This window comes from Podospora pseudoanserina, chromosome 5, assembly GCF_035222485.1.
Source record: "Podospora pseudoanserina strain CBS 124.78 chromosome 5, whole genome shotgun sequence".
Classification (NCBI taxonomy): Eukaryota; Fungi; Ascomycota; class Sordariomycetes; order Sordariales; family Podosporaceae; genus Podospora; species Podospora pseudoanserina.
The window spans coordinates 2,570,198-2,595,412 of NC_085924.1; the positions used below are offsets into that span (position 1 = coordinate 2,570,198).

Below are 25,215 nucleotides of genomic sequence, written 5' to 3' on the forward strand. Positions count from 1 at the left end.
ACCCCTCTTCGCCCAAAGCCTCTCAACTAACTTTGAAGGCCTCAACTCACTAACACTCAGCCCGCCATGTATCAAATTCTACGCAGCTTTGCTCAAAGTTAACAGAACGATGGCCGTCTCCCCACGACCTAATCTCGAAGTGTGAAAAACTTACCGTGGTAGGCAAATTATAAAGAACCCAATCTAAAAAATGAAAACTTCTTCACGCTTCCCAGCACCACCTTGAACTCTCTGCAACAGCCTTGCAATGACGACAAGCATATTCACCATGCCAACCTTCGAGGGCCTCCCTGACAAAGTCCATCAGGCAATCTTGGACACCATCGACTGCCCAAAATGCCTCAACAACCTGATATCGGCCTCACCAAGTTCTCTACCTGTTCTTCAACTCCACCGCCGCGCGACACTTTGGCGCCTTGCCCAGAGGGCTATACCCGTTCCTATTCATGAGAAGCTGCAGAAGATCCACCATCTGGATGTCGAAATTCTGTTGATTGAGAAGCTGCTCAAGATCTTTCGACGGTCTCTTGTTGAAAGTACGCGCCAACTTCGAATCGTAAAGCATCGCCCATCTAACTTGGGACCATTTCTCTCAAGATACTTTGGACCGGCGGAGATCTTTCCAAGACAAGATGTCATCCGTGGTCATTATTGCAATACTGGGTGCTCCAGAACCTCCTTCGATAGGTCAGTGCCCTGTGTAGCGCAGATTGCGCTCGAGGTTATCCTTCCTGAACTCTGGCTTCGCCCTAGGTCCACGTCCAGGTTAGGTTGGGATCTCATACGTAGCGCCGGCTCAGGTCTGGAATGGACATCCAACATGTCTTGGACCCCAGTTGAGCAGGCAGTGGTCCAGACGTCGATGACTCCCAAGGTAATATCAAAGCCATGGATGCATCATATCGACTGCCCTGTTCATTTAAGTGTTGCGTCTCGCGTCGTGGACGAGGACTGGAATGGGTACGATGAGTTCTCGCTTTTCTTTGCAGCTATACTTCCAAAATGAACCAACGGAGACGGTTGAGCAGTAGGTCGGGGAACAATGGGGTCCATGGTTTAAATGCTCTCTTTCTCAGAACGGAAAGCATCATCGCCCAAGAGGGTTATTGGGCCAGCTTAGATGGAGCTTTATTCTCGATTACAAAGAGTTGAGAGACTTTACTAGGCAGACTCGTCCTCTTATTTGATGGTAAATTACGGAAAACAGTTCTCATAAATGGTTTGGTAGAGAATGCCGGCGGTTGACTCGTCACATTCAAGGACCTTCTCTCAGCTTTGAGAACAACAACGAGGGTCACCATGGAACACCACTGAAGGTATATAAGGTCCATATGTAGGTAGCTGTGAAATAAATCTTACTGTCTGCCAGATTGTACTTTACATCGACACTGAAACCGTCACCAAACCAACCTGACCCTGTACACTATTCGGGATGATCCTTCCCTGCACCGACGAATTCAGATTATAGCCTTACCGCCCGTCCCATCTCCCCTTATTGGGGTCTTGGGTATGAAAGCATATCACCTGGCAACAGCAGCAGCGACGCCCTCTTAAAATCGACTTTGCCATCATCGCCCAGTGGGCCATCTGGCAGGCCCAAAGCCTTTTTCCGCCAGGCACGGAGTAAACTCACCCGCTTTATCCACCGCATCAGTGTTCCCGGGTCGCAAAGAGAGTGAGCCTTGAGTGCAACTCATGGAAGGGGGAGGTGATGGTGGACGGCAATAATTTAAAGACAAAACATCAGGGCAGGTCTTATTCGGGGTGGTTCGTTGGGAAAAAGGGAAGAGTTGTTTGAGGTTGTATTTTGGATGCGTCTAGGTATAGGTACATCAATGACGGAGAATGACAACTCGCATCAACCACAAACCCCTACGGCTTCCTCCCAACAAAAACAACCATATTCTTCTCCACCCTGAACCCCCCCCCCTCATCCAACCTCTCCCCAACAACCCTTTTCACTGTTTCCCTCTTCCCCTCCTCCATGTCCGTATCCCCAACACTATTCAAATACTCCAACACGGGCTCCACCCCCGGCAGTCTAAACTCCCCAGGAAACCTCTCCCTCTCCACCCCCTCAAACCCTGCCCCCTCGATCTGCTCGAGTGCATTCTCAGCAGTTATCTTCGCCAACCCAGCAATGGTACTCCCCCTCCCTACCATCCCCCCAATCTCAAAGAGTTCCTTGAGATGATCAAGTCCGTTCAACGCCACGACTAGCCGTCCCCCATTTTTGAGGACACGTTTGAATTCTTGGAGAGCAGCGATCGGGTTGTCAACGTGATAGAGCATGTGGTTTGCTACGACGGTGTCGAATTCAGAGTCGGGAAAGGGGAGGGAAGTGGCGTCGCATTGCTGGATTTTGACGTTGGGAAGGATGGATTTAAGGGCGGCGATGTCAGGGTTGGAGTTGAGGGTTGTTACCATGGCGGGGGAGAAGTCGGTTAGTGTGAGGGAGGTGACTGAGGGGAGTTGGGAGGAGGGGATGGCGGGGGGGGACCAGAGGGCGCCTGTGCCGGCGCCGACTTCGAGGATGGAGCCGCTTTTGGGGATGAAGGTTTGGGCGAATTGGAACCAGGATTGGGGGTGCGTGTTGTAGTTGTGGATTGAGAGGCGGGCGGCGAGGCGGGAGGAGGTGGTGGTGTATTGGGATTTGGCGTGGGTGTGGGCTGTGAGGGTTGGGATGGTGGTGGTTGTGATGGTCATTTTGGTGGTGGTGATGGTGGCGATGATATTGAGAGCGGTGATGGAGAAGTGTTAGGGGGGAAACTGCTTCACAGCTGATTCTCGTTTCTGAGTCAAGGGCCGAGGTGATCGGATCAGTGATGAGGTTGAGATTCTGCTGGACAAGTCAAGGTGTTGCACGTGTGTTGTCGTCACAGTGAACATCACGAGAGAAGATCTGGTATATCAATGGAGTCCATGGTCAACACCTCTGCGGCCAGCCATCAAGGTGCGTACCTGCCAGGTGGTATCACGACGGGTACCTACGAGGTACTTCCAGGAGGGGTGGACTGCAGATCGGACCCCCCTGTTCGGAGGGTGGGAAGCCAAGCCAGCCCCTCGCTGGTGAGCAAGTTACCGGTTGCATGAGCAAGTTACCGCTGCTCGGGTAGGTCGTGTTTCCTTGCAGTCTGCATCAACCTTTACCGAATATCACTGACGGAGTGCTGGGTCCCGAGAATGTTCAGTGGGGGTTATAGGCATTGGTCATAGGCTTCATCGTGGTACTGGACAGATACCGGAACGGAATTAGGTTGGATAACAGACGCGATGTGAAGGTGTAGATATAGAGAGCAGGATTTATTGCGTCGAGAAAATTCTAGCCATCTTGAAGCAGAAGTTGAGAACTAGAACTGATTCAACGACGCATCAATCTTGTCATAGCGGCGGAACCGCCACAGGAACGCCACCGCAGACACCCCCATAGCTCCCGCCAGACACGAGTACACAATCACCATGTTCGGATCCTTAGACGCCGGGCTGATAGCCATCCCCAAAAGACTGGCCACTCCAGCAGTGAGCTGCGTCAAGGCTTGGACAACAGTCTTCATCTCTCTTGGGGCCTTGCTGTACGCGTACTCGAATGCAGTGACAAAGCCTAAGATCTCCGCAATGGCAAGCAGGATGTAGACCGGCAGCTGCACCCACACACTGACATTGTTGGGCTGCCGACCTCCTTCGGACTCGGGGCAGTTGTAGGGATGGTCATAGCAGGGCCCGGTAGAATAGATCAACTTCTGAACTCCAGCAGCGTAAGCCATGGAAGCTCCGCAGAAGATGAACGACGTCGTGATGCGAGCAATGGGGCCGAATGGAATCTTGCGGCGAGCGAGAAACTCGTAGAGGCCTTGCATGATTGGCCCAAAGATGATGCAAGCCACGCCAGAGAAGGCTTGGATCATGTCGTTGGGGACACCGGAGAGAAGCATCTGGCCGGCTTGGGAGACGAGGTTATTGTACATTTGGGCGATGCAGAGGTAGAAGATAACGAGGAAGAAGCTGCTTTCGTGTTAACATTTGGATCATGAGATCAGAGGGTCAAACATACATCACCCTGCAGGCAATCATGCCGCGGCGCATTTCTTCCACAAAGCTATCTGTCCATGGAACCTCTTTGCCGTGGTGGGTCTTTTGATAGGATGGTTTTGTGTGCTCCAGCTCGAATCCGTTCTTTGAAGCACAGACAAGGACTCTTACAGCCTTGGGCAAGACATTGCCTTGTGGTTTGACCTTGACTATCTTTGTTGTCAGCTTATGTCGGTTGTTTCGGGTCAGAGACGAATATACCGAGCTTCTTGGACCACAAAAGAAACAAAGCTATCGATATGCAAAGTGTAACAGTAGCCAGAAGATACGCTGACCAAAACTCATGGTGCCACTCGATAAAGGTGACTGGTATGGAACTCAAGGAGGCAATGTTGGTGAACCTGGGAGAGTCAGATGAAGTGGCAAGGCAACTGAAAAGTGGGAGAACTAACCAATAATAAGCGTTGTAGATGAATTGCAGAGTCCGCGGCCCATCCACGACCACCAAGTTGGCGTTCTTCTGACGGATCACCTGAGGCTTGGCCTGCATGTACTGATCACCCAGGAAGGGGACATAGGTTGCTTTGACGGAGCCAGCTCCCAGCCCAGTCAAGATCAGTGCTGCAGCCAACCCTCCAACACCTGCTCCTTGTTCCAGAGCCGAAGGAATCGAAGTGCCAATGAGGACTACACAGCCTGCAAGATAGCATCTGGGTTCAGGTCAGCAAAGGTGTTTTTTTGTGGCGTCCAATCAAAGAAGCGTCAACATACACTAGACCCAAAAGTAGAGTTTTGTATCTACCTAGCCATATGTCGGATATCAACGCAAAGAGCATTGGTGTCAGGAATGAGAACAGAAAAAAAGCATTGGAGATGTTGACGGCTGTTGCTTGACCCAGTCCAAGAGCTCCCGGGACCGGTTCTTTGCCTTGAGGGTATTGCATGTAGTTTTCTGGGCCTTTGTGAGCTTTGTGTGGTGCGTCTGTGAGACTTTAAGGACTTACGCCATGGTGCAATGAGACCAAAGTATGTAAAACGTTCACCGGCTCCAGCAACAATGACAGCCCAGGCGGCAAAGGGGATCTTGTCGGTGATTTTGGGCAGTGTTGCTATCTCGTCTTCGGTGGCATCTCGAGGGAAAATGCTGTCATCCTGCGTTGTGTCCGACTTTGATGTCTCAATGGGATCTTCTGTTGGTGGCTGTTTCTCCAAGTCATTGGCCTGGAATACTGGCTTTTCAGTCTCCTGAACAGCAATTGGAGGTTGTTTTCTGCCAAGAGTCAGTCAGTGCGTTTCGGTGAGATGAATAGGGACAACACATACTCCGAATCCATACTGAGGTGTGGTTGGTATCAGGTAAGGTATTGATGTTGCTTGCTGCACACTGAGATACCAGACAGAAGCTCCTCTCACCACTGCCAACATTACAGAGAGCGAACCCACAAAGGGCGGTCGATGTACGTAGGTAGCCATGATGGGCCACCCACTCCAGTAACCCTCAACGTGCTAACCCTCAAGGTGTCGACTCGAAGATCGTTGAGCCAATCGAGATCCTGGTAATGCAAGATGCAGCGCGTCCCTGCAACGTGACCAGGCCTGGACTCTTGGCATCTTGGGGGGTCCGGGGGTGCTCAGCGAAACTTGCTCAAATGCTCGCTGAAGAGATGAGCAGCCGAAGACATGCAGAAGACGAAGGAAGAATCACGGCATATCCATGTCCGTTGATAGTAAGTTGAGAAAGTTAGACCCTGTCGTCGCCCACCAGCTTTCAGCGAGAACAAGTGAAGTTAGAAGTGTAGGCAGACTGTGGCTAACCCAATCAAGCACCCCTCCATCTGCCACTCTCTCTTTGGCCCCACAATTCAATTTCAACGTCCAACTTCAACATCGCGATTCCAACAACACCTCTGCCAAGGGAAAGCACTCTATTCACTGGCACAAGCGAGTCATCGAAAGGAATCGAACAGTCATGTAAACAACATTATGACATTTTGGAAATGCATATACAGAAACCACGGAACACGCTCTCCGCAAAGGCCACCATTGCCGAGCCTACCAAGAGAACGCGTCCACCTCGAGCTCCCAGACAGTCGGCCCGGTCCGCGCCTTGGCTGTCACCAACGCCCGAGTGTCGTCGCAAAGTCCCCCGGGCCCACACACGACCACTCCGACTCTGCTCCACCCCGTCCGCTCCTCCTCGGCCAACAGCGCCGCCACGTCCAGTCTGCTGCCAACTCTGACGTCCTTCTCAGCCACTCTGGACAACGGACCCTCCAGGTCCCGCACCAAGCCCTCGGCCGAAGCCTTGACGCTCCAGCAAATCTTGACGTTGGTGTGCTTCGCAATGTACGGCAGCACACCCGTGATTCCGACTCCTCCGGCGATCAGCAGGAGTCTGTCCGACTTGAGCACCCCATCTGTCGGGTTGTCTGGGTATGGGCCGTCCAAGAGTGTGAGGAGGGAGTTGTGGTTGGTAAGCAGCTTGGTCAAACCCTTGGACTTGCGGACGTAGAGTGTGATGCCCGTTCCAGGAGCCCCGCCAAGTGCTTGGTCGTCTCTTTGCGGTGTGCTGGTGCTGGTGACGCCGCCTGATTTCTCGACATCAGCGGTGCTCCGCGTGTCACTGCCCGAAGCAGCTCCGGACAAGGAAGCATCCCGCTTGGACTGGAGAAGAGCCGTGGGCAGGATGGAGAACGGGTGGTTCTCCCATGGTCTCCATGGGCTCAGGGCTGGAAAGTAGGCATAGGTGTGAAGACCAGGCGCAGCTGTCCACCGGATGCCCTTGACATCAACCCGCATAATATCCTCAGACACTTCTGTGACAACCGCCCGTCTGGGGCCGTTCTTGAGAACGCGGAAGACCCGGATCATACGGTCAAAGAACCAGACAGCGCAGGCGGCATACAGCCAAAACTCGTATCCCCACCTGCGCTGGAACAAGAACTCGACGTGGTACCAGCTGCCAACAATCACAAAGACGGCCATGATGATGTGACCAACGAGGAACAACTCGTACGACCACCGTCTGAAGAAGAGCGAGCTAAAGACCAACATGGCACAGGCAAAGACTGTGGCCACAATACCCCAGGCCCAGTACTCCGTCTTGAATTCGGCTTCGTAGGATTCCATGTCGATGTACAAGACCAATTCAGCAACCGAGTGGATGATGACCTGGGCAGCGTAGATCCGGGCCACCCACCGGTGGAGGACCATAAAGGTCGAGTGAGACCAGTTGGTCGCCCAGAGGAGAATGTTGTTGCGGCCAGAAAGCAGGATGACAAGAGGCGTCAAAGCAAAAGCTAGGACACCGGTTCTGGCGGAAAAGTATCCCATTACTTCCTGCCATTCGTTCGCGAACCAAGCGTTGGGCTGAACAGACTTGTAGCCTGCTGCCGCCATGGCGATGTTCAGCGCCGCAAACATGATGACGTACAGCGACTGGCCGACTGTTGCAGCGTTTCCGAGGAGGTAGGGCAGGGGCCGTACGTGGTATGTTCCGATGAGCGAGGGATAGACCAGGTATGGCTTCAGCTTGTCTGACAGGGTGCTCATGTATGGCAGCCTGGTGAACATGGAGATGACCACTGGTGTGCCAAAGCCCACGATCAAGAGAATGAGTCTAGAGGCGTCGGTGTCAGTGGCGTGGACGGCATGACGGCCTGCGGATTTTACCTACCCATATTGAGAGTGGGTCGTCTCGGCTTGCTCAAAGTATTCTCGAGTCAAGGTGTTGGCCTTGACGGTTTCGGGATCCAAGAGCACTGTTCGGGTGAGGTGATGATCATCCTCGCCATACTGGTCTGTGGGGGGCTCCTTGATTTGCGCCAGAGCTTCGGTGTATGACCACTTCGCCGCAACCGTCTTGCTGCCGGTGGCCTGCTCGGACCAAAATTTCTCCAACTTCCATCTTGGGGTCGAGGCATCGCAGGTGGTGTTCATGCAGTATGCCAGTGTCGTCAGGAAATAATCGTCCCCGGCACGGCATTCTGGTGATGTTGGGCCTCCAGCACCGTGACTGTGCGCGCCCACCGGTCCATGGTCCATTACCGAGCACTCCAGCATGAAACCCGAGACCGAGTCGTAGCAACCGAAGCCGCAGGAGGGATCGTACATGGTGATGCCGTATCCAATAAGGGCTTGTGCTGGGACGGCGAGGGCCGCCAGCCCTGCTGCTGTGAGAAGGCCTCTCATTTTGGTACCGTTGCTGAAGGACCTTGACTCGAATTCGACATAAAGAGAGATGCGAGCCAGCTGGAAAGGCACAAGGCCAGGGAAAAGGGCGACTTGATCAGACAAAAAGATTACGGGCCCAACACGTTCTCCTAGCATGGAAGCACAGGATTCTCGACGTTGTATTAGTATCGGCTTCCGCCCCGAGCACTCGCCAAAGCACAGGGATATGTGAACCAACCGGCTTGGGTCGCAGCCCGCGATGCCGGTTTCTGGGGAATTTAGTTGGCACCTCCTCGCTACCCATCTTGGGACTTCTGTCGAGGTCTCGAGTCAGGAAGATTCAGTCACGGCATGTTGTGGCTTGCTGCTGATGCTTGCGGGGCCCCTTGTTTATTGATATTACACGGCAAATTTGCTCAGATGCCGAAACTTGCTCACTGGTGGCGCATGTAACCCCCGCAACCTGCTCACAACTGCTCGCTTCTGACTGGCTGGGTGAGTGTTTTCTTGGCATAACCATCACTGACAGACAAGGGGGGGGGGGTTGCAATTCAACGGTTGTCAAGATTTTTTTCCTTTGTGGTTACGATGAAGACGCTATCCACACTACTCAAGAGTTACCTTATCTTTGCCCAGGTTTAGGTTTAGCCTTTCAGCCACACCGACACCTGTCAGGATGAGCGAGTTTTAATCATTAAGGGGGTCGAACTCATAGTCAAAGTTCTTTTCAATGAAAGCCACCCTCTCTAACAAATCCCTGCGCGAAGTCCGAGAGACAACCGAGAAGAAGGCAATCCACCAGAGCGAGGCCGCATCCGGACCCTCGAGGACATCACCCCCTTTCTTGCGCGTGTAGTAGTCCACCACATTCTCCCGAACATCAGGATATTTCTCCAGAAACTCTTTGGCAGCGTCAGCTGACCTCATGATGCCTCTGCGCGTCTGCTGAATGATCATAACCGAGAGGTGGAACTGCGGGCCGTTGCGGAACGGGTGTGACAGCGCGCGGAAGCGAGCCTCCTCTGCATCACCCAGCGCGAGCAACATGCGGAGCGCATAGTAGTCGACGCCATGCGCCAGCTGCACCGCTACCGACTCGAGGTATCCCGGTGGTCGGGCGTTGACCTCGTGGAGGTACACTTCCGGGTCTGTGGCTCCGTCTGTACTATTTTGGTTGTTTGCCGGAACCAAGTCGAGGATCCCGTTTCCAACGTCTTGGTATTTAACGCTCGAATTCCGCACCCGGGCCTCGCAGTGGAAGACACCGGATTTGAATCCCTGCCTGACAAGCGTTGCTCTGAGTTGGTCTTGGAGAGCCTCCAGTTCGTGTTTGGGGAGGGCAGAGGGGAGGACATTTTGCGTCTCTTGGAAGTTCTCCCTCAAGCCGGCATTGGCAGAGTCTGCCGGGCTGGGGAAGTCATCGTTGATATCGGCAAAGACGATCTCCCCGTTGAGCATGACAAAGTTGGCGTCTACTTCTGGCCCGGCGACGTATGGTTCTACCACCACGGCTGTGCTTGGTTTTGGGGAGTCGGCGTGTCTGTCTGATGCTTTTTTGACTGCAACCCTCAACTCATCCACATTCTTGACCTTGGTCACGCAATCTGAACTCCATCCGATAACGGGCTTGACCACCATTGGGAATTTCAGTTCCACGTTTTGGGCCAACACCCCCTCGAGATCATCTTTATGCCTCAAGACAAAACTCTCCTCTGCTCCTACCGTCTCGAGGAGTCTTGTCCGGCCTTTATCAGCGGCGATTTCATACGCCTCGGGGGACTCAGTCGGCAGACCCAAAATCTCGCACGCCTTGGCTACTCCGGCGAGGCGGACGTCGCTGATGGTGACGATGCCGTTGATTGGTTTGGGGTATCCCCTCACAGCATCCACAATCCGTTGAGGAAAATCCTCATTGGGAGCGACGTCTGCCTCGATGAAGTCCTCTCTTAGATGTGCCCACGGCGAACTCGGATCTTGCAACCAATGACCTTTTTCGTCAATGATGACGAGGGAGATACCTAACGCTTGAGCGGCGCTTAGAGCTCGCTCGATGCAGTCGATATCTTCGCGGCCTTGGACCCAGGCGATTCTTTTTCGGGTGGGGGGTGAGGGGAGGAGGAAGGGCAATCCCAATCTGTTGTTTGTTTCATTGTTGAGGACCGCGGGGCTGTAGTCATTTGACAGTAAAAGGGCTCCGAGAGAAGAAGAGAGGATTTGGGGGAGGTTGCTGGGGGTGAGGGATTGGGGAGTGATGGGTGTGACGTGCTGAAGGGGGGTGAGGAAGGTGTGGGCGGAGAGGAGGCCGGGGAGGCACTCGAAGCGGAGGGGGATGAGGTCTGAGCGGGTGATGTAGCCGGGGGTGGAGGTGAAGAGGAAGCGGATGGTGAGAAGGGGAGTGGGGGGTGAGAGGGTTTGCTGGAGGAGAGTTTTCCAGGGAGGTGTGTCCTGCTGGAGGTTGAGTTGGATGGGGGTTGATGGTTGAGCTGCTGCTGAGCGTGTGAAGGTGAGGTCCAAGGCCCAGGTTTCTGGGATGGTGTTGTTGGTGGGTTTTTGGTTGGTGGTGAGATTGGTGCAAAGGGAAATCGTTGCTGGACGGGGGAGTAAGCAATGGTACATCGGTAATGAAGGGTGAGGTTAGAGGGTGAGTAAGTACCATGTACTGTTCTTTCGGGGGAGAGGGTGATAGAGGCGTAGCCCCAAGGATTGGCGGACGTCATGTTGAGCGTAGGAACCTCGGTGCTAAGGTAGGTGGTAGGCCTGTGTTGATGGTATTGGTGCCGTGAAACAGGGCAATTCTGCCGGCCGGTTTTAATAGGCCGTGAATGTCTGGGGAAAATATGTCGCACTGCTGACGATGATTCGGAGGAAGTCAGCCGGGCCCGGGAAAGGTATGGTATGGTTGAGTGGTGTGTAGATGAGGGTTGGACAAGACTGGGGAGAAAGCCTTGTCTTAGGTAAGTCAAATAAAAACGGGAGTGGGTAGGGGAGAAGTTCCAGGTAGGCGGGAAAGCGTGGGAGGGTGTAAACGAACTGTGATGGTTTTATGCAAGTTGTATCATGCAGAATAATACTGACAGCGGGCTGGATGTGAAATATGGGGGTTTTGTGATGTTGACAGGTGTCCATTTGGGGGTTGGTACATGGTAGGTACCTACATGAAAGGGAATTGCCAAAGCGAGTGGTAAACACACATGCGCGGTTGCTGCTCCACGTTGCTCTTTGAATGAGACTGGGGGTGTGGGTGGCCCCGCTGATCACCTGTGTTTCGGTGACATTGCACTGGGGAAAGGTCGACAAGGTGCGCAGGATGTTCGGCATGCTATTCAATGGCGACATTACACCGCGGCCGGGGATCAATCATGTTTACCAAGGTGCGCAAGATCAGAGCAAGTTTGCGGGAGTAACATGTTTGGTTCCCCGGCAGGGGAATTTGGGGTAGGTACCTTGCGAGATGGGTGGTAGGAACCTTGGTAGGTAGGACGTGGGTGATCACCTTGCCGAGAGGGAGAGACAAGGGGGTAAGACTTGCCCAGAGGGTGATGTTCCGGCGTGATGGGAACCCATGTGTCAAGTGCTGGGAATGGTGTGTGTGGGTAGGAAGTAGACAGGCCATGTTCCGGGTAGCTTGGTGACGGGAGAGGGAGGGGAAGTTATTTACATCTGTGAGGTGCTCAAAGTTGGGTAGTTCACCTTTGCTCACCTTGCTTTCCAGACCCTGAACACTATCACTATCGTTTGGATTCCATTTTGTACTTTTCCCTAACAAGCCTTCAACATGGCATACACAAACCCCAACCCCCTAAACGTCTTCTCCGGCCCAGACTCGCTGTCTCATTACTTCGACCCCGAGCAAAACCCGCCGTTGCCACTGGTCGAGTTACCTGCCGCGTTGAACCCCTTCCGCAAGGATGGCGTGAGGATTTATGCAAAGATGTTGACGGCGCTGCCGGCGCAGAATGTCAAGTCTCTTCCTGGTTTGTTCACCCCGTTCTCGCATCCCTGATAGGTAGTATTCTCACTGACGTGTGTTGTTCGGGACAGCCCTAGAAATGCTCAAAACCTCATCCAAAGCCCGCATCGCCAAACGGATTGTTGAAGCGAGTTCAGGGAGCACGGTGCTCAGCATGGGGGTTATTGGGCGGGCGTTGTGGGGTCATGAGGGGGTTGAGGCTTGGGTGACGAATAAGAAGACGAGGGAGAGCTTGAGGGTTTTGAGGTTCTTTGGGGTGGGGATGTAAGTTTTCATTCTTGAGGGTGCCCGTGGTGGTTTTGGGGAGGAAACTGACAAGAGGGATAGATCGTTGTATGGAGGGTTGGCACAACAGGAGCCGTCAGACCCCAAAGGGATCATGACGAGATTGAGGAGGAAGGCGAGGGAGGAGGAGGAGGTGTGTTATTTGGGGCAGTATGATAATGATGCTGTGAGTCAAGGTCTTTGCTTTGGTTGAGTTTGGGTAGGACTGACAATGAGACAGAACTGGCAATCGCACTACAACCACACCGCCCCTCAGCTTGCGCTGCAACTCCCCTCTTTGTCGGTGCTCTGCTCTACTATTGGGACAGGGGGTTGTATCACCGGCACAGGGCGATATCTCAAATCTCATTTGTCGTCTGATATCAAAGTTGTTGGTGTTTGCAACGTCTTTGGGGACCCAACACCAGGGCCGAGACATTTCCCTGGGTTTGAGTCAAGCCCGTTTCCGTGGAGGGAGACGATTGACGAGTTTATTAGTGTCAAGTCGGAAGATTCCTTCAGGATGAGTATGAGGCTGAGTAGATATGGGATTATCTGCGGGCCGTCATCAGGGGAGGCACTTCATGGACTGCTGGAGTGGCTGAGAGAAAATGGTACCGACGAACTGAAGAGGGATGAAAATGAGGAGGTGAACTGTGTGTTTTTGTGTGCGGATTTGCCGTATCAGTATATGGAGTTGTATTATCAGAAGCTAGGGGAGGAGGAGTTTCCGGGGATCAGAAATCAGGTATGTATCACCCAGAAAAGGGAAGAGGAGTAATGACTGACAAGGGAACAGTGCTTGTTAGAGGTGGACCAAGACCCCTATGACGAAAGATGGTTCCTTGCGCCAGAGCAGACAGTCGACATGTTGGTTGGGGAGGGTGGTAAGAAGTATGATGGGGACATGCTATGCATGGTGCCCTCCTCTTGCGCCTGCACAACGACGCGAACATCAAGAACATACAGGCAGCAACAGCAACCATTTGAGGGGATGTTCGGGGACTGTTCACCAGGTGCGGTATCAGATGTCTCGGAGTCTGCCTCGACGATATTCTCGACGGCATCACCATCATCATCGGTGTACAGTGTCGCTACCACGACCAGTGTTGAGTCACAGCATTCTTCGATGGGGAAGGTCATCGATGTAAGGCCGAGAGCGGAGTTTGTCCAATCCCATCTGAGAAATGCGGTGAATATTCCATTATCAGTGACAAAAGATGACTTTTATGGGGATCCGCAGGCTGTTTATGAGAGGTGGAAGGAAATGAATGCCGCGTTCGAAGAGACTGGTGTGTTGAATCACCAAGAGGAAGATGATGACAGACAAACACTTGTCGTTTGTTCGGATGGGGACTCTGGAAAGATGGCGGCTTCTATGCTCAGAGGGGCCAGCAAGAAGGTTGGCAAGAAGAGAGAAGTCTTTTGTGTAGATGGGGGGTGGGGAGTGTTGGAAGCGTGGCTAAGAAGGAGGGGCTATGGTGATGATGTCTGGGATGGGGTAGATTAGCGGGGCAGTACATAGGTAATCAGTCCTTGAGTGTAAGATATTTCTTGACGCCCATTAAATAGGTATCTCTTAAGGTCGATCGACTATCTTCTAAGTTTTCAGGGCCTGTTACTCATATTTTAAGGCCTTTCTTTCGCATTTCAGTCTCCACTATTTTGTCACGGCGGGGGTGGTGTTTTTGAGCGTGAGATCTATTTACCCTGAATGGTAACTTCTCTATAACAACAAAAGAAACAAGACATGCTATTCGACAGTATCCCCAACACACCAAGCGACCAGCACGGTGGGCTAGGAAAAGGCTAGGGTTGATGGAGATATTACACTCAAAGTCTCAGGTCCCAGTGAGCCACCGGCTGACAATAGGCTGTTTTTCTTCCTCTTCTAACATATGCTCATTAATGATTGTCGATTTTGAAACAGATCAAACCTTCTGCTTGGGGTTCGATGCATTGGGTTATGATAGATGACGTCTAATTTACTTTTGTCGATTATCAAGCCTTCATAATGACAAAGAACTCGAACACAACCGGGCTTCTTCTTGCGTTCAAAGCCAGGCTTGTCAACTATAAGCGGAAAGCTGCAAAAGGGCTTATCAACGGTGAGGTCAGAGATGTTCTCAGCCTCATTCTTAAAGTCGTGGGGATAGAAATTCTTGCAGTTGGAGGACCGAATACGCGTGTATTTGGTCATATTGCCAGTGGCATTGTCGAGCTGCAGTTGAACAATTGAACGCGGGATATTTTCAAGGGATTTTTGGTGCTAAGGCCTTCGCAGTGGTACCATAGCAACGTTAACATGATGCCACGAATCAATCCGGCGAAGCGATAATACTGCCCGCCTCTACGGAAATATCTGTAGTGATGGCCATATACTTACCACTGGGCTGTCACACGGCAAAAAGCCAACCACCCACAACCACCACCAACAACACTGTCGATACCACCGCAAGGAGGGGTAACTGCACGTTGTGAACCAGTCGTCAAAGTGAGGCAGACAATCAGAAGGCATGGCGGTTATCAAAGAAAGCCCACTGGTCCTGTATGATATTGGAGGACTTGGCAGCGGCCTGAGGCCAACAAGGGCACGGGCCAGGCAAGGGAGGATAAAATACGCGTTCAGGATCACCAAGACTGTATTTTCCTTCTTCATCCTTCAGTATCACGCTCTTCGAGGCCATTGAAGATTATTAGCCTGAATTGAACCATGAGTTCCAAGCCCTGATATTGCAGCCCTTGTCACATGGGCCCAGTTGGGTGGAAGTCGTTGTTTCTGTTGACGTCGAGTCTGGAGCAAGTCTACCGCCCGGAGGATAACTAGCAGATGGATGCAAGGACATGATGTGCTATACAAAGCGGAGAATGTTGAGCATGCAATGGGATTGCGATGCATGAGCAGATTACTATTGACCCAAAGCAGAACGACAACTGGATTTCATATATAACGCTCGGTAGACCTACTCATCTTCAAGCTGCATTCTGGAAGCCGTTTCAAAATGAGGCCTTCAATTATATTGGCTCATGCCTTGTTCGTTCAACTTCACGAAGACGCCGTCAGGTATGTTCCAGCTTCGAATACTGACACAACTGTCCCAGGGCCATCGGCTATGGAGTCTTTGTTGAAGCGACTTGACGTCTTGTGTTCCGTGCCCAATCACAGGACACAAGAGCATTGGGTGCTTCAATGTTCTTCGAGTCTCGATTGAGCAAGGCGTATCATTGGGTGTAAATCTCAATGATCGTAGATATAAGCAAACTTTCTCAGATATGACGACGATCAAGCTCCGTAACGACCACGGCTTATACTTCAGAATCGCCCAACTCACTTCTAAGGGCACCTTTGATTGAACATCAGACTTAGGCTCGTCCTGCAACAAGTTGTGGCCTGGGAATCATGAAGACAAAGCTGTGGTGATTCTGGGTTGTCACTTTAAGAGAACGTCAACAATGGGTTCAGGGGTTAAAGGGTATGCACGGGCCAAGGGGGGTTCATGGTTGGTGTGTCTGTTGTTTTTGAACCATTGATTTTGCTGAAGATAGATCTGTGACGTGCAGGTACCACTGGTTGTTTTATGACCAAGGTAAGGACATCAGAAGTGTAAAGCCGGGTGTTGGCAGATTAAGGTCTTGCTTGTCCAGCCCATCTAATTGTAGTTGAGCTCCTTCCCAAGTACCTATTTCCCCGTCTTTTTGTCCCTCACCCAACAATGTGGTAGAGAGCGGTATCATATTCTGACAAAATGTCTTTGTGTATTTGTTGACAAGCTCTTTGTGACCAAGTCTCGGGTTTCCGCTAAGCCCTACTTTCAGCTTCGGCCTTAACCCTTGAATCAGGTGTGTTGCACCCGTAGAAGTTGCCTTCGCCTCGGTCCGCGGCGGCCAACAACGGTTTCCCGCTCGAGTATGCTCAATACCACTGAGCTCCTTCCATCGGCTTTTTACAATGATTCCAGCGATACGGCCGATATGTGGCTCAGCTTATTTTACGGTTGCCGCTGTTAACCCTAAAAGCTCCACTTTGCGAGTTCCTCCCCGCCCGGCCCAGCTTTTGCAGCGGCCCCCACCATGCTCCCGATCGCTGCATTGCCGCTCCAGACACATAATCGATACAAGAGCCACCGATCAACGTCAGAAAGCACTCGAATACTTTCGCTCAAGGATTTTCTTCTCAGAATTTCCCTTCGAGTACTTCAAGACAGCTTGACAACCCTCCAATTCCACCTCACTGCCTACACTCAACCGCTGAGGTCATCGCTCACTCATTGTCAACAAATTCTCACAACCTCACCACAACAATGGAGCAGCTCACCGTCCTCATCCTCGGCGCAGGCTGGACATCCACCTTCCTTATCCCCCTCCTCACCACCTCCTCCATCCCCTTCGCCGCCACCACCACAACCGGCCGAACCGTCTCGGGCGTCCCGACAATCCGCTTCAAGTTCGACCCCGCCAACACACCACAAGAGGAGCTCCGCTCCGCGATTGCCGCCCTCCCAGCAGCGAAATACGTCCTGATCACTTTCCCCCTCACCGGCAATGGCCCCTCCAAGACATTGATCGAAATGTACAACTCCACACATCAATCCCACTCTTCCTCCACCTCTCACAAAGCCCGGTTCATCCAGCTTGGCTCAACGGGTATTTGGGGTGCGGGTCGCACCACTGCTGCGGCGGATAAGGAGAGGGTGGAGAGAGAGTTGGCAGAGAAGAGGGGAGGTGATCCCTGGGTGAATCGGCATTCCCCTATTAATGAGGCCAACCCCAGGGTGATCGCTGAGAAGGAGCTTCTTGAATTGGGAGGGTGCGTGCTCAACTTGAGTGGGCTGTGGGGAGGGGAGAGGAAGCCAGTTAATTGGATTGGGAGAGTGGCTGCTACCAAGGAGGCGATCAAGGGGAAGACAAGCCTGCATATGATTCATGGGGAGGATATTGCCCGGGCGGTGGTCAAGATTGTCACTAATGAGGAGGACAAGTGGGAGAATGGAGGGGGGAAAGGGGAGAGGTGGATGTTGACTGATGGCTTTGTTTATGATTGGTGGGCGCTGTTGGCAGGGTGGGCAGAGGGAGAGGGTGGTGAGGTGAGGGAGCAGGGGAGGTGGGTGAGGGAGTTGATGGAAGAGGAGGGAGTGAGAGCGCTGCCGAGGGGGATGGAAATGCTGGGGAGGTGTTATGACTCGAGGGAGTTTTGGAGGGTTTGGGGGCTGGTGCCGCTTAGAGCGGGGGTGTTGAATGAGTGAGAAGGTTGGTATGAAGGGGTGGCAGGTATGTTTGGTGTAACGATGAGCATGCGAGGCTGTTGTTGTATCATTGACTATGGGAAAAGGTAGCGGTTGCGGCTTTTGGTGGTGTGACTTTGTCTTGGAGGACTGTAGCTATCTCATGGCGAATTCTGATGGGCGAATAATAGTTTATTAGCAAGAAGAAAATTAATTATCGCCTGAGAAGAATGCTATTTTTTGATGATGCAGCAAAACGCATGCATCAGCCGTGAATCGAACACGGGGCCCATCGATGGCAACGATGGATTTTACCACTAAACCACTGATGCTGTTTGATGATTGGATACTGGTTAGTTCAGAAATTGACTTCATCAAAGGACTGGCGGATGGGATGGGACGAGCATCGTAAACTAACATGGAACTAGAATAGGTTGAAGAGTCTTAGAAGGACAAAGCAAGTTGGTCCCCTGCCTCTGTTCCATTGTTATGTCCTTGTGCACGGACCATGATATGCCCCTGAGCCCCTGACTCTGAGCCTCCTGGCTACCAGGACCCTTGAACCTATCTACTGTTAAGAGTTGAGAAAGCCGACAGGTCATTCTTCTGGATGTTCTTCGAACTGCAAATTATTATGCCGCGCCCTTCTTGGAAGTAGCTCAAGCTCGGTTTCGGATTCGGCATTCAGTTGTATTGCTAGCTTTGCTGCTTGTTGACTGGGGTTTGTGTAGGAACAATGCTTTGTGTTTTGAGCAGGGAATTCGAGAGAGCGCCTGACACCAGATGGTTTTGGTTGGAAGACTCTTTCTGAACCATGTGGTTAGTGCGCTAGGGGTTTACATGTCTGGCATGTTGTAGCTCATGTGGGAAAGGTGCCATGACAAGACCATGTGGGTGGAGCTGGCTGAAGGGGAGGAGAGTATATAATGAAGTAAAAAGTTCTTCTCCAAAACTAGTCGTACAAATCAATCTCTATAGCATATCTAACCTGTACCGTCAATGGGTTTTGCTGCGGCCAGCCGATCCTTATTCAGCTCTATCTTGAGACATCTTTAAATATTATTTACAGGATGGACAAAACCAACGACAACCTCGCTGGCAAGGGCCCAACTCCCGTCAATCATTTCCCCGTATTTGACCCAACAAGAACTTATGTTATCGTAACCAACAGCTTTGATGAGCATAAGTGGCCAATTGGTTGTATCTGGCTGCATGGGCCTGAGTTAATGCAAAAGACTCAATGGCGTGAGCTCATTGACATTAGACAAGTAGTAAAAAGTCACCCACGCAATGCTCTCGACATGCTTTTTAACTCTTCTGTTTAGTACCACTGCCCGCACCTTGCTGACCATTCCCTATACTTGCACATCCCGGCCTCGATTGTTCAAGACCAGTTCCGCGTTGCCCCCTCCGAGTCTAACCATATCACAGGGGGATCCCCAGGATATATTCCCTATCCCCATGTCTTCAGGGACTTTGAGCACTTCGCCAACTTGCAAACCTCAACTGATCGGCCTAAATATATCCGCCCTTTCATTCATCCACTTGGCTTTTCCAACAACGGAAGACCGGGTATGGTTCGGCTGCTGTATCATCGTCCCCGTTCTGAGAGACGTGTTTGCGATGTGCTTTACCATCCGCCACAAACGATTGTCTTTGCTCAGGCAGACCTGATCAGTGGATATGTCTTGAATCACAAGGAGCAGTGGGATCTTGTGAGACGGTGCTCTAATATGCGTAGATGAGTGTGTATGTAAGCAGTGTTTTGTTGCGTGGCACTGCCTGGGTAATTAGTCTTGTTTTCTGTATAGATCATTGGCTTGGGTGTATCCCCGTGGCCGGAATACGGCCGCGTGCCTTGTGTTTTCTTGTTGGCTATTCGTGACAATGAGCACGCAAGGTAGATAAAGAGAATCGAAACAGCCCTCAACCCACGCATAGACATTAGGCTCGTTGTGTCACGGTCGGTTGGTTTACTGAGTCAAACCTAATGTAGTATCACACCTGGTTAACTAAAGCTATGCTAAAGGGGAAAGAAAAGCAAAGAGCTTTGATTGGCCAAGTCAGGGGATTTATGTGTGCAGGGCTGACACCACGTAGGGCTCCGCTTTGCTTTCTAGCCGGGCATGGTACACTCCCCCACCACTTCACCATCACCCGCTCTTTCGCCATGACTGATTTCTCACATACTATCCTCAGTAATATCGGACGCAGAATCCTCATCCCCGATCTGTGCTTCGGAGTCTAGCTCCCCGGATTCGACTATGGGTCTGATGATCGCATCATCACCATGCGGCTCATTGTATTCCTGCATAGTAGGTGTGAGGTCACTGTCTTTCATCTTTTAAATTTTATGCTGGACGGGAGGTATCGTTGCAGAGTTTTCAAAATGCTGTTTGAGGAGTCGGTACAGTGGGAAGATCCGGACGTAGCTCAAGGCATCTTTCGAAACCTTCCATCGCATCACGCTGCTGATTACACTGGTTGTACTGATCGCAATGAAACAAGGTCAGCAGAAAAGCTTGTGAACACACTTGGGGAATTTGAGCACCAGAACTCCTAAGTTATGCCGGTTTAACCACAAAGAAGGGTTCCGGTTTACCGACCGTGAAATAGTGTCCAGGGAGTCTCTAAATTGTTCAATATTGTAATAACGTATATTATAAGCGACTGACCCATATAAGCGAGTGACCCACCTCCCACCACACCCTGACAAACCATCCTCAATTGCACCACATCAACACAAGGAATTAACTATAATTACATCAGAAACAGCTGAATCAGATGCTTCTGCAGCCTCCTGGCAAGTGCGCGCATTATGGCCAGGCTTACCGCATACACCACAGCACCGAACCTTCGTACGAGCCCCCTGCATTACTACTATCCGGCTGCGTTTCTTGCATTCCCTCCCCATCCACGGCCTTCTGATCCAGTAGATCCTGTGCCTCTTGTACAGTAAGTGACCCTCCAAGCCTCACACGTGTTTTTTTGGCTCTCCGGCGCTTACTTAGTGCCTCATTGGCCTTACGGAGCGAAGAGACCTCTGCACGAAGGAGAGCCACCTGGTGCATTATAGCCGTTGTACCCTTAGTAAGCTGGTCTACCGTAGCTAGCATTGAAGTTGGGGAGCTATTTTGATGGTTAGTAATGCGAGTCTTGATGAGCGTTGATTGTGAATTGGCTTCTCGAGGGTTATGTGGTGTCTGGGAGACCCAAGGTTGTGCAGTGCCGGGCCGTAAGTTTGGAGGTGTTGGCGTATAAAGCTTTATATCTAGCTTAGAAAGTACCCTTTTTGGATCGTACGGTATAAGGCCAGCACCCGTAAAGCCACCCTGTATATTCTTCTCTATTATAGAGGCGAAGAAGGCTTCGCGGAAGGCACAGAGGAACTCGAGCTTGCTTATGTGGTTGATATACATGCGCATTAAGTCCTCGATCTGGCGACCGTACGCTTGTTTTAGCGGCCTAAAGCAGCCAACATCGAGTGGCTGGAGGAGGTGGGAGGAGTGTGGAGGTATATAGAGCGTAATAATGTTGTTTTGCTGGTAGTGGCGCTTGAATTCGGTCGAGTAGTGGCTTTCGTGGCCATCGAGGATTAGTAACCGGTATTTACCCTTTATACGGGACGCTGTGTGATAGTCGAAGTGCTTGATCTAATCTAGGCTTACCGGATTGGTAGTCTAGCTATTATCGGTGGTTGCGATGCGCTAGGTAGACGGTAGATTATACTTGGTATACTAGTTGGCGAGGTGGTATTGCGCGGCTAAAATGATAAAGGGAGGGATAGCCCGGCCGAGGGTATTAACTTCCTGGATTACCGTTACCCATTCGCGGTTACTAGGCTAGGCTAGTTTTGCCTTACTAAGGCCGTCCGAGGTTATAATTATTATGCCCGCGAAGATAATACCTATTATGAATCCAATTTCGTCGAAGTTATAGATATCGTTATCTATAATACCGTACTTGGCTTTAGTGTTCCGTACGAGCGTAAACCACTCGGTAATGACTTTTGGATCCTCGCACTTAGCCCTTTAGTAGTCGTATCTACGCGTAAAACGCGTACGGAGCTGTGGCTGGCGTTTAACGAAGTTGTGTGCCCAGAGCTTGCTAACAGGGTGCGCGTCGCGTACGCGTAGCAGTTGGTTGGCCATATCTTCTACACCACGTAATCTTGGTGGAAAAGCTCGCGCATATAGCTCAATAACGTATTGAACAATAGCATCCTCTTTAGATTGAGTGAGCTTTTTCGATTTGGGCGTAGTATCGCGTCGTGCAGGCCGGCCAGCGCGCCGACGCCCTAGAGTCTTACGATCGACTCTATAGATCTTAGCTGCGGCTCGTTCGCTTAGATTCTTGTCGTTTTGAAGCGCTTGGAGGGCTAAGATTATGTGGGCTTTATTTGAATTAGAAGGCATTTTGGATGGTTGAGGAAATTGTTGTTGAGTGCGAAGGTGTCATGTCACGAAGGAAGTGGGTCACTCGCTTATATGGGTCACTCGCTTATAATATACGTTAACGTACATTATAAGCGAGTGAAACAGATAAGCGAGTGAAACACTTTCCACCGCGTCGCATATCCTCTACCCTTAACCTTGAATTCTTCCACAACGAACTATGGCTTTACCTTCCTACGAGGCCAGAATTAATCTTGCACTTGAAGCTCTCCAAAATGACCATACTCTTGGTCTTCGGGCTGCAGCGAAGATCTATAGCGTTAGCCCCGCGACACTTATGCGACGACGCGACGGCAGGCCTGCACGACGCGATACTACGCCCAATTCGAGAAAGCTTACGCAATTAGAAGAGGATGCTATTGTTTAATATATTATTGAGCTATGTGCGCGAGCTTTTCCACTAAGATTGCGTAGTGTGGAAGATATAGCTAACTAACTACTACGCGTACGCGACGCGCCCCCTGTTGGTAAGCTCTGGGCATATAACTTTGTTAAACGCTAGCCATAGCTCCGTATGCGTTTTACGCGTAGATATGACTACTAGAGGGCTAAGTGCGAGGATCTAAAGGTTATTGCCGAGTGGTTTGCGCTCGTACGGAACACTAAGGCTAAGTACGGTATTGTAGATAACGATATCTATAACTTCGACGAGACTGGGTTTATGATAGGTATTATTTTCGTAGGTATGGTAGTTATAACCTCGGACGGCCTTAGTAAGGCGAAATTAGCCCAGCCTAGTAACCGCGAATGGGCAACGGTAATCTAGGGAGTTAATGCCCTCGGTTGGGCCATCCCTCCTTTTATTATTTTAGCCGCGTAGTACTACTTTGGTAACTGGTATACCGAGTGTAATCTACCGTCTACCTGGCGCATCGTAATTACCGATAATGGCTGGACTACTAATCCGGTAGACCTAGATTGGATTAAGTACTTCGATTACTATACGGCGCCCCGGATAAAGGGCAAATACCGGTTGTTGATCCTCGATGGCCACGAAAGCCACTACTCGACTGAATTCGAGCGCTACTGCCAGTAGAATAATATTATTACGCTCTGTATGCCTCTGTATTTTTCATATTACTTCTAGCCACTCGATATCGGCTGCTTTGGGCCATTGAAGCAAGCGTACGGCCGCCAGATCGAGGACTTGATGCGCATACATATCAACCACGTAAGCAAGCTCGAGTTCCTCTGTGCCTTCCGCAAGGCCTCCTTCGCCTCTATAACGGAGAAGAATATATAGGGTAGCTTTGCGGGTGCTGGCCTTGTGCTATACGATCCAGAGAGGGTGCTTTCTAAGCTGGATATAAAGCTTCGTACGCCAACACCCCTATCCTTAAGGCCGGGTACGGTACTCTCTTGGCTCTCCCAAACACTACACAACCCTCGAGAAGCTACCTCACAGTCAGAGCTTATTAAAACTCGGATATCAAACCACCAGGGTAGCTCTCCAATATCTATGTTGACTGCTGTGGATCGATTAGCTAAAGGTACAATGACTGTGATGCACGAGGTGGCTCTTCTACGTATGGAGCTCTCGGCACTGCGAAAGGCCAATGAGGCACTTAGTAAGAGACGGAGAGCCAAAAAAACACGTGTGAGGCTTGGAGGGTCACTTACCGTACAAGAGGCACAGGATCTACTGGATCAGAAGGCTGTAGGCGAGCAGGTAATCCAGGAAAATCGACAAAGTGGTGGTAGTACAGGGGGGTCTCGTACGAAGACTCAGTGCTGTGGTGTATGCGGCAAGCCTGGCCATAATGCGCGCACTTGCCAGGAGGCTGCAGATGCCTCAGACTCAGCTGTTTCTGATGTTATTATAGTTGGTTCTTAATATTGTTGTATAGCAATCGAGGTTAGTTGTGGTAGACTGGTGGAAAGTGTTTCACTCGCTTATCTGTTTCACTCGCTTATCTGTTTCACTCGCTTATAATGTACGTTATAATATTCCAACAGTTACCCAGATTTCAGGGGCCCGTGGTTTGCGACATACAGCTTGCTGTAGGCTCTCATAGCTTCCACGGTAATCATTCATGGCCATCTGTGCCCTGCCTAACAAGTACCAATAATCAGCAACAGAGGGATTTGCCATAATTAAGACATTAGTGATAATCCTATTGCTCTGGACTCGGCAAGTTAAGGTATTGGATACCTGAATTGACAGCTGCTTGGAAGCAACGTTTCGCTTCACGGGGACCTCCAAGGCGCTCTGGGTCTTCCTCCCATGCAATAAAATGATGCAGACCGATAAAAGCATTGGCAGCCGCATCGGTGCTATCCGCTGTTAGCCTAGACAGAGCTTCATCCATGTCGCGGACAGGTTCGGCCGGTTCAGAGATGTGGACTCGAAGAAAGTGCTGCAATTCTTGAGCACGTTGCATCAGGGGTAGCTGCGGCCCCCCACGATTTTGGATAGTACCACTGACTGGTAAACCACCGGGGACCTCGTCAGAGTTCTGCGTCCAGCCTACCAACTTGATAGCGCGACTGCCCTCCTTATTTGACGATGCCTGGCGCCTACAGACGGAGCTGAAATAGGACTTGGTTATTATCGCTGATCAAGACGGGGAGGTAACAGACGACTTACCATGTCCCCGCACGGTCACCTTTTGCGATCTCACCAACACACCCAGGAAATGGGCATTTTTTGGCGTGAGCATTCTTCCCAGTGTTCGCCCGAGATACCACCATGGCTTGTTGGATATGGATGTCCCTTTTGATGAAGGCATGCCAGTTATATTCATCAACTCTCATGCCACTTGTCGCGAAGGTGATAACAAATTGGCCGTTGATGACTCTTTGAAGCCCAGGTCTCCCTGCAAAGATTACGTGCTGAAGCATGTTGCCGAAGGACCGCTTTTAATTAATACAAAATGCGGACACCTTACACTGGATAACTCACATTCCATGACCTGCAGGCTTGAAGTGGCAAGCCCCACGTGTCGCCCAGAGCGTCGTCCCGGCGGACGACATCAACGTCAACATGGCGCGGAATAGCCTCAATAGCTTGAACGACGCGTTTCATTTGGTTGGCGATGTGAAGTAGTAAAAGCGTATTCCGCCCAATTGCCTCCAGCATCTCCTTGGAACATGTTGCTAGACT

The 25,215-nt window shown here is 51.2% G+C and overlaps 8 protein-coding genes and 1 non-coding gene across 9 annotated transcripts; 3 read left to right on the forward strand and 6 right to left on the reverse strand.

The window, feature by feature from the left end:
- Positions 1-1,872: 1,872 nt before the first annotated feature.
- Positions 1,873-3,091, reverse strand: QC764_511950 (uncharacterized protein; the record flags this gene model as incomplete). The annotated part of the gene is made up of 2 exons (XM_062948421.1): positions 1,873-2,669; positions 2,992-3,091. 2 exons carry the CDS (start codon positions 3,089-3,091, stop codon positions 1,873-1,875), a joined length of 897 nt encoding a protein of 298 aa, XP_062799184.1.
- A 259-nt stretch (positions 3,092-3,350) lies between these two features.
- On the reverse strand, positions 3,351-5,363 carry PTR2_4 (peptide transporter ptr2; the record flags this gene model as incomplete). The annotated part of the gene is made up of 7 exons (XM_062948422.1): positions 3,351-4,002; positions 4,052-4,238; positions 4,291-4,430; positions 4,482-4,739; positions 4,801-4,981; positions 5,034-5,299; positions 5,353-5,363. The coding sequence occupies 7 exons, from the start codon at positions 5,361-5,363 to the stop codon at positions 3,351-3,353; spliced, it is 1,695 nt and encodes a 564-aa protein (XP_062799185.1).
- Positions 5,364-6,081: 718 nt separating this feature from the next.
- On the reverse strand, positions 6,082-8,358 carry QC764_511970 (uncharacterized protein; the record flags this gene model as incomplete). Its single annotated transcript, XM_062948423.1, has 2 exons — positions 6,082-7,648; positions 7,706-8,358. The coding sequence occupies 2 exons, from the start codon at positions 8,356-8,358 to the stop codon at positions 6,082-6,084; spliced, it is 2,220 nt and encodes a 739-aa protein (XP_062799186.1).
- A 531-nt stretch (positions 8,359-8,889) lies between these two features.
- Positions 8,890-11,246, reverse strand: QC764_511980 (uncharacterized protein; the record flags this gene model as incomplete). The annotated part of the gene is made up of 2 exons (XM_062948424.1): positions 10,856-11,246; positions 8,890-10,790 (listed from the first exon to the last, which is right to left on the reverse strand). Exons 1-2 carry the CDS (start codon positions 10,917-10,919, stop codon positions 8,890-8,892), a joined length of 1,965 nt encoding a protein of 654 aa, XP_062799187.1. The 5' UTR covers positions 10,920-11,246.
- A 708-nt stretch (positions 11,247-11,954) lies between these two features.
- On the forward strand, positions 11,955-14,089 carry QC764_511990 (uncharacterized protein). Its single transcript, XM_062948425.1, has 5 exons — positions 11,955-12,176; positions 12,244-12,436; positions 12,500-12,623; positions 12,678-13,184; positions 13,236-14,089. Exons 1-5 carry the CDS (start codon positions 11,978-11,980, stop codon positions 13,944-13,946), a joined length of 1,734 nt encoding a protein of 577 aa, XP_062799188.1. The 5' UTR covers positions 11,955-11,977; the 3' UTR covers positions 13,947-14,089.
- A 2,648-nt stretch (positions 14,090-16,737) lies between these two features.
- QC764_512000 (uncharacterized protein) lies at positions 16,738-17,679 on the forward strand (the record flags this gene model as incomplete). The annotated part of the gene is made up of 1 exon (XM_062948426.1): positions 16,738-17,679. The coding sequence occupies one exon, from the start codon at positions 16,738-16,740 to the stop codon at positions 17,677-17,679; it is 942 nt and encodes a 313-aa protein (XP_062799189.1).
- Positions 17,680-17,919: 240 nt separating this feature from the next.
- On the forward strand, positions 17,920-17,990 carry QC764_0081000. The gene has a single exon. It is a non-coding gene; the product is annotated as a tRNA-Gly (tRNA).
- Positions 17,991-24,051: 6,061 nt separating this feature from the next.
- On the reverse strand, positions 24,052-24,381 carry SSN6_2 (glucose repression mediator protein; the record flags this gene model as incomplete). The annotated part of the gene is made up of 1 exon (XM_062948427.1): positions 24,052-24,381. The coding sequence occupies one exon, from the start codon at positions 24,379-24,381 to the stop codon at positions 24,052-24,054; it is 330 nt and encodes a 109-aa protein (XP_062799190.1).
- A 314-nt stretch (positions 24,382-24,695) lies between these two features.
- On the reverse strand, positions 24,696-25,191 carry QC764_0081020 (uncharacterized protein; the record flags this gene model as incomplete). The annotated part of the gene is made up of 2 exons (XM_062940788.1): positions 24,696-24,968; positions 25,015-25,191. The coding sequence occupies 2 exons, from the start codon at positions 25,189-25,191 to the stop codon at positions 24,696-24,698; spliced, it is 450 nt and encodes a 149-aa protein (XP_062799191.1).
- Between the last annotated feature and the right edge of the window lie 24 nt (positions 25,192-25,215).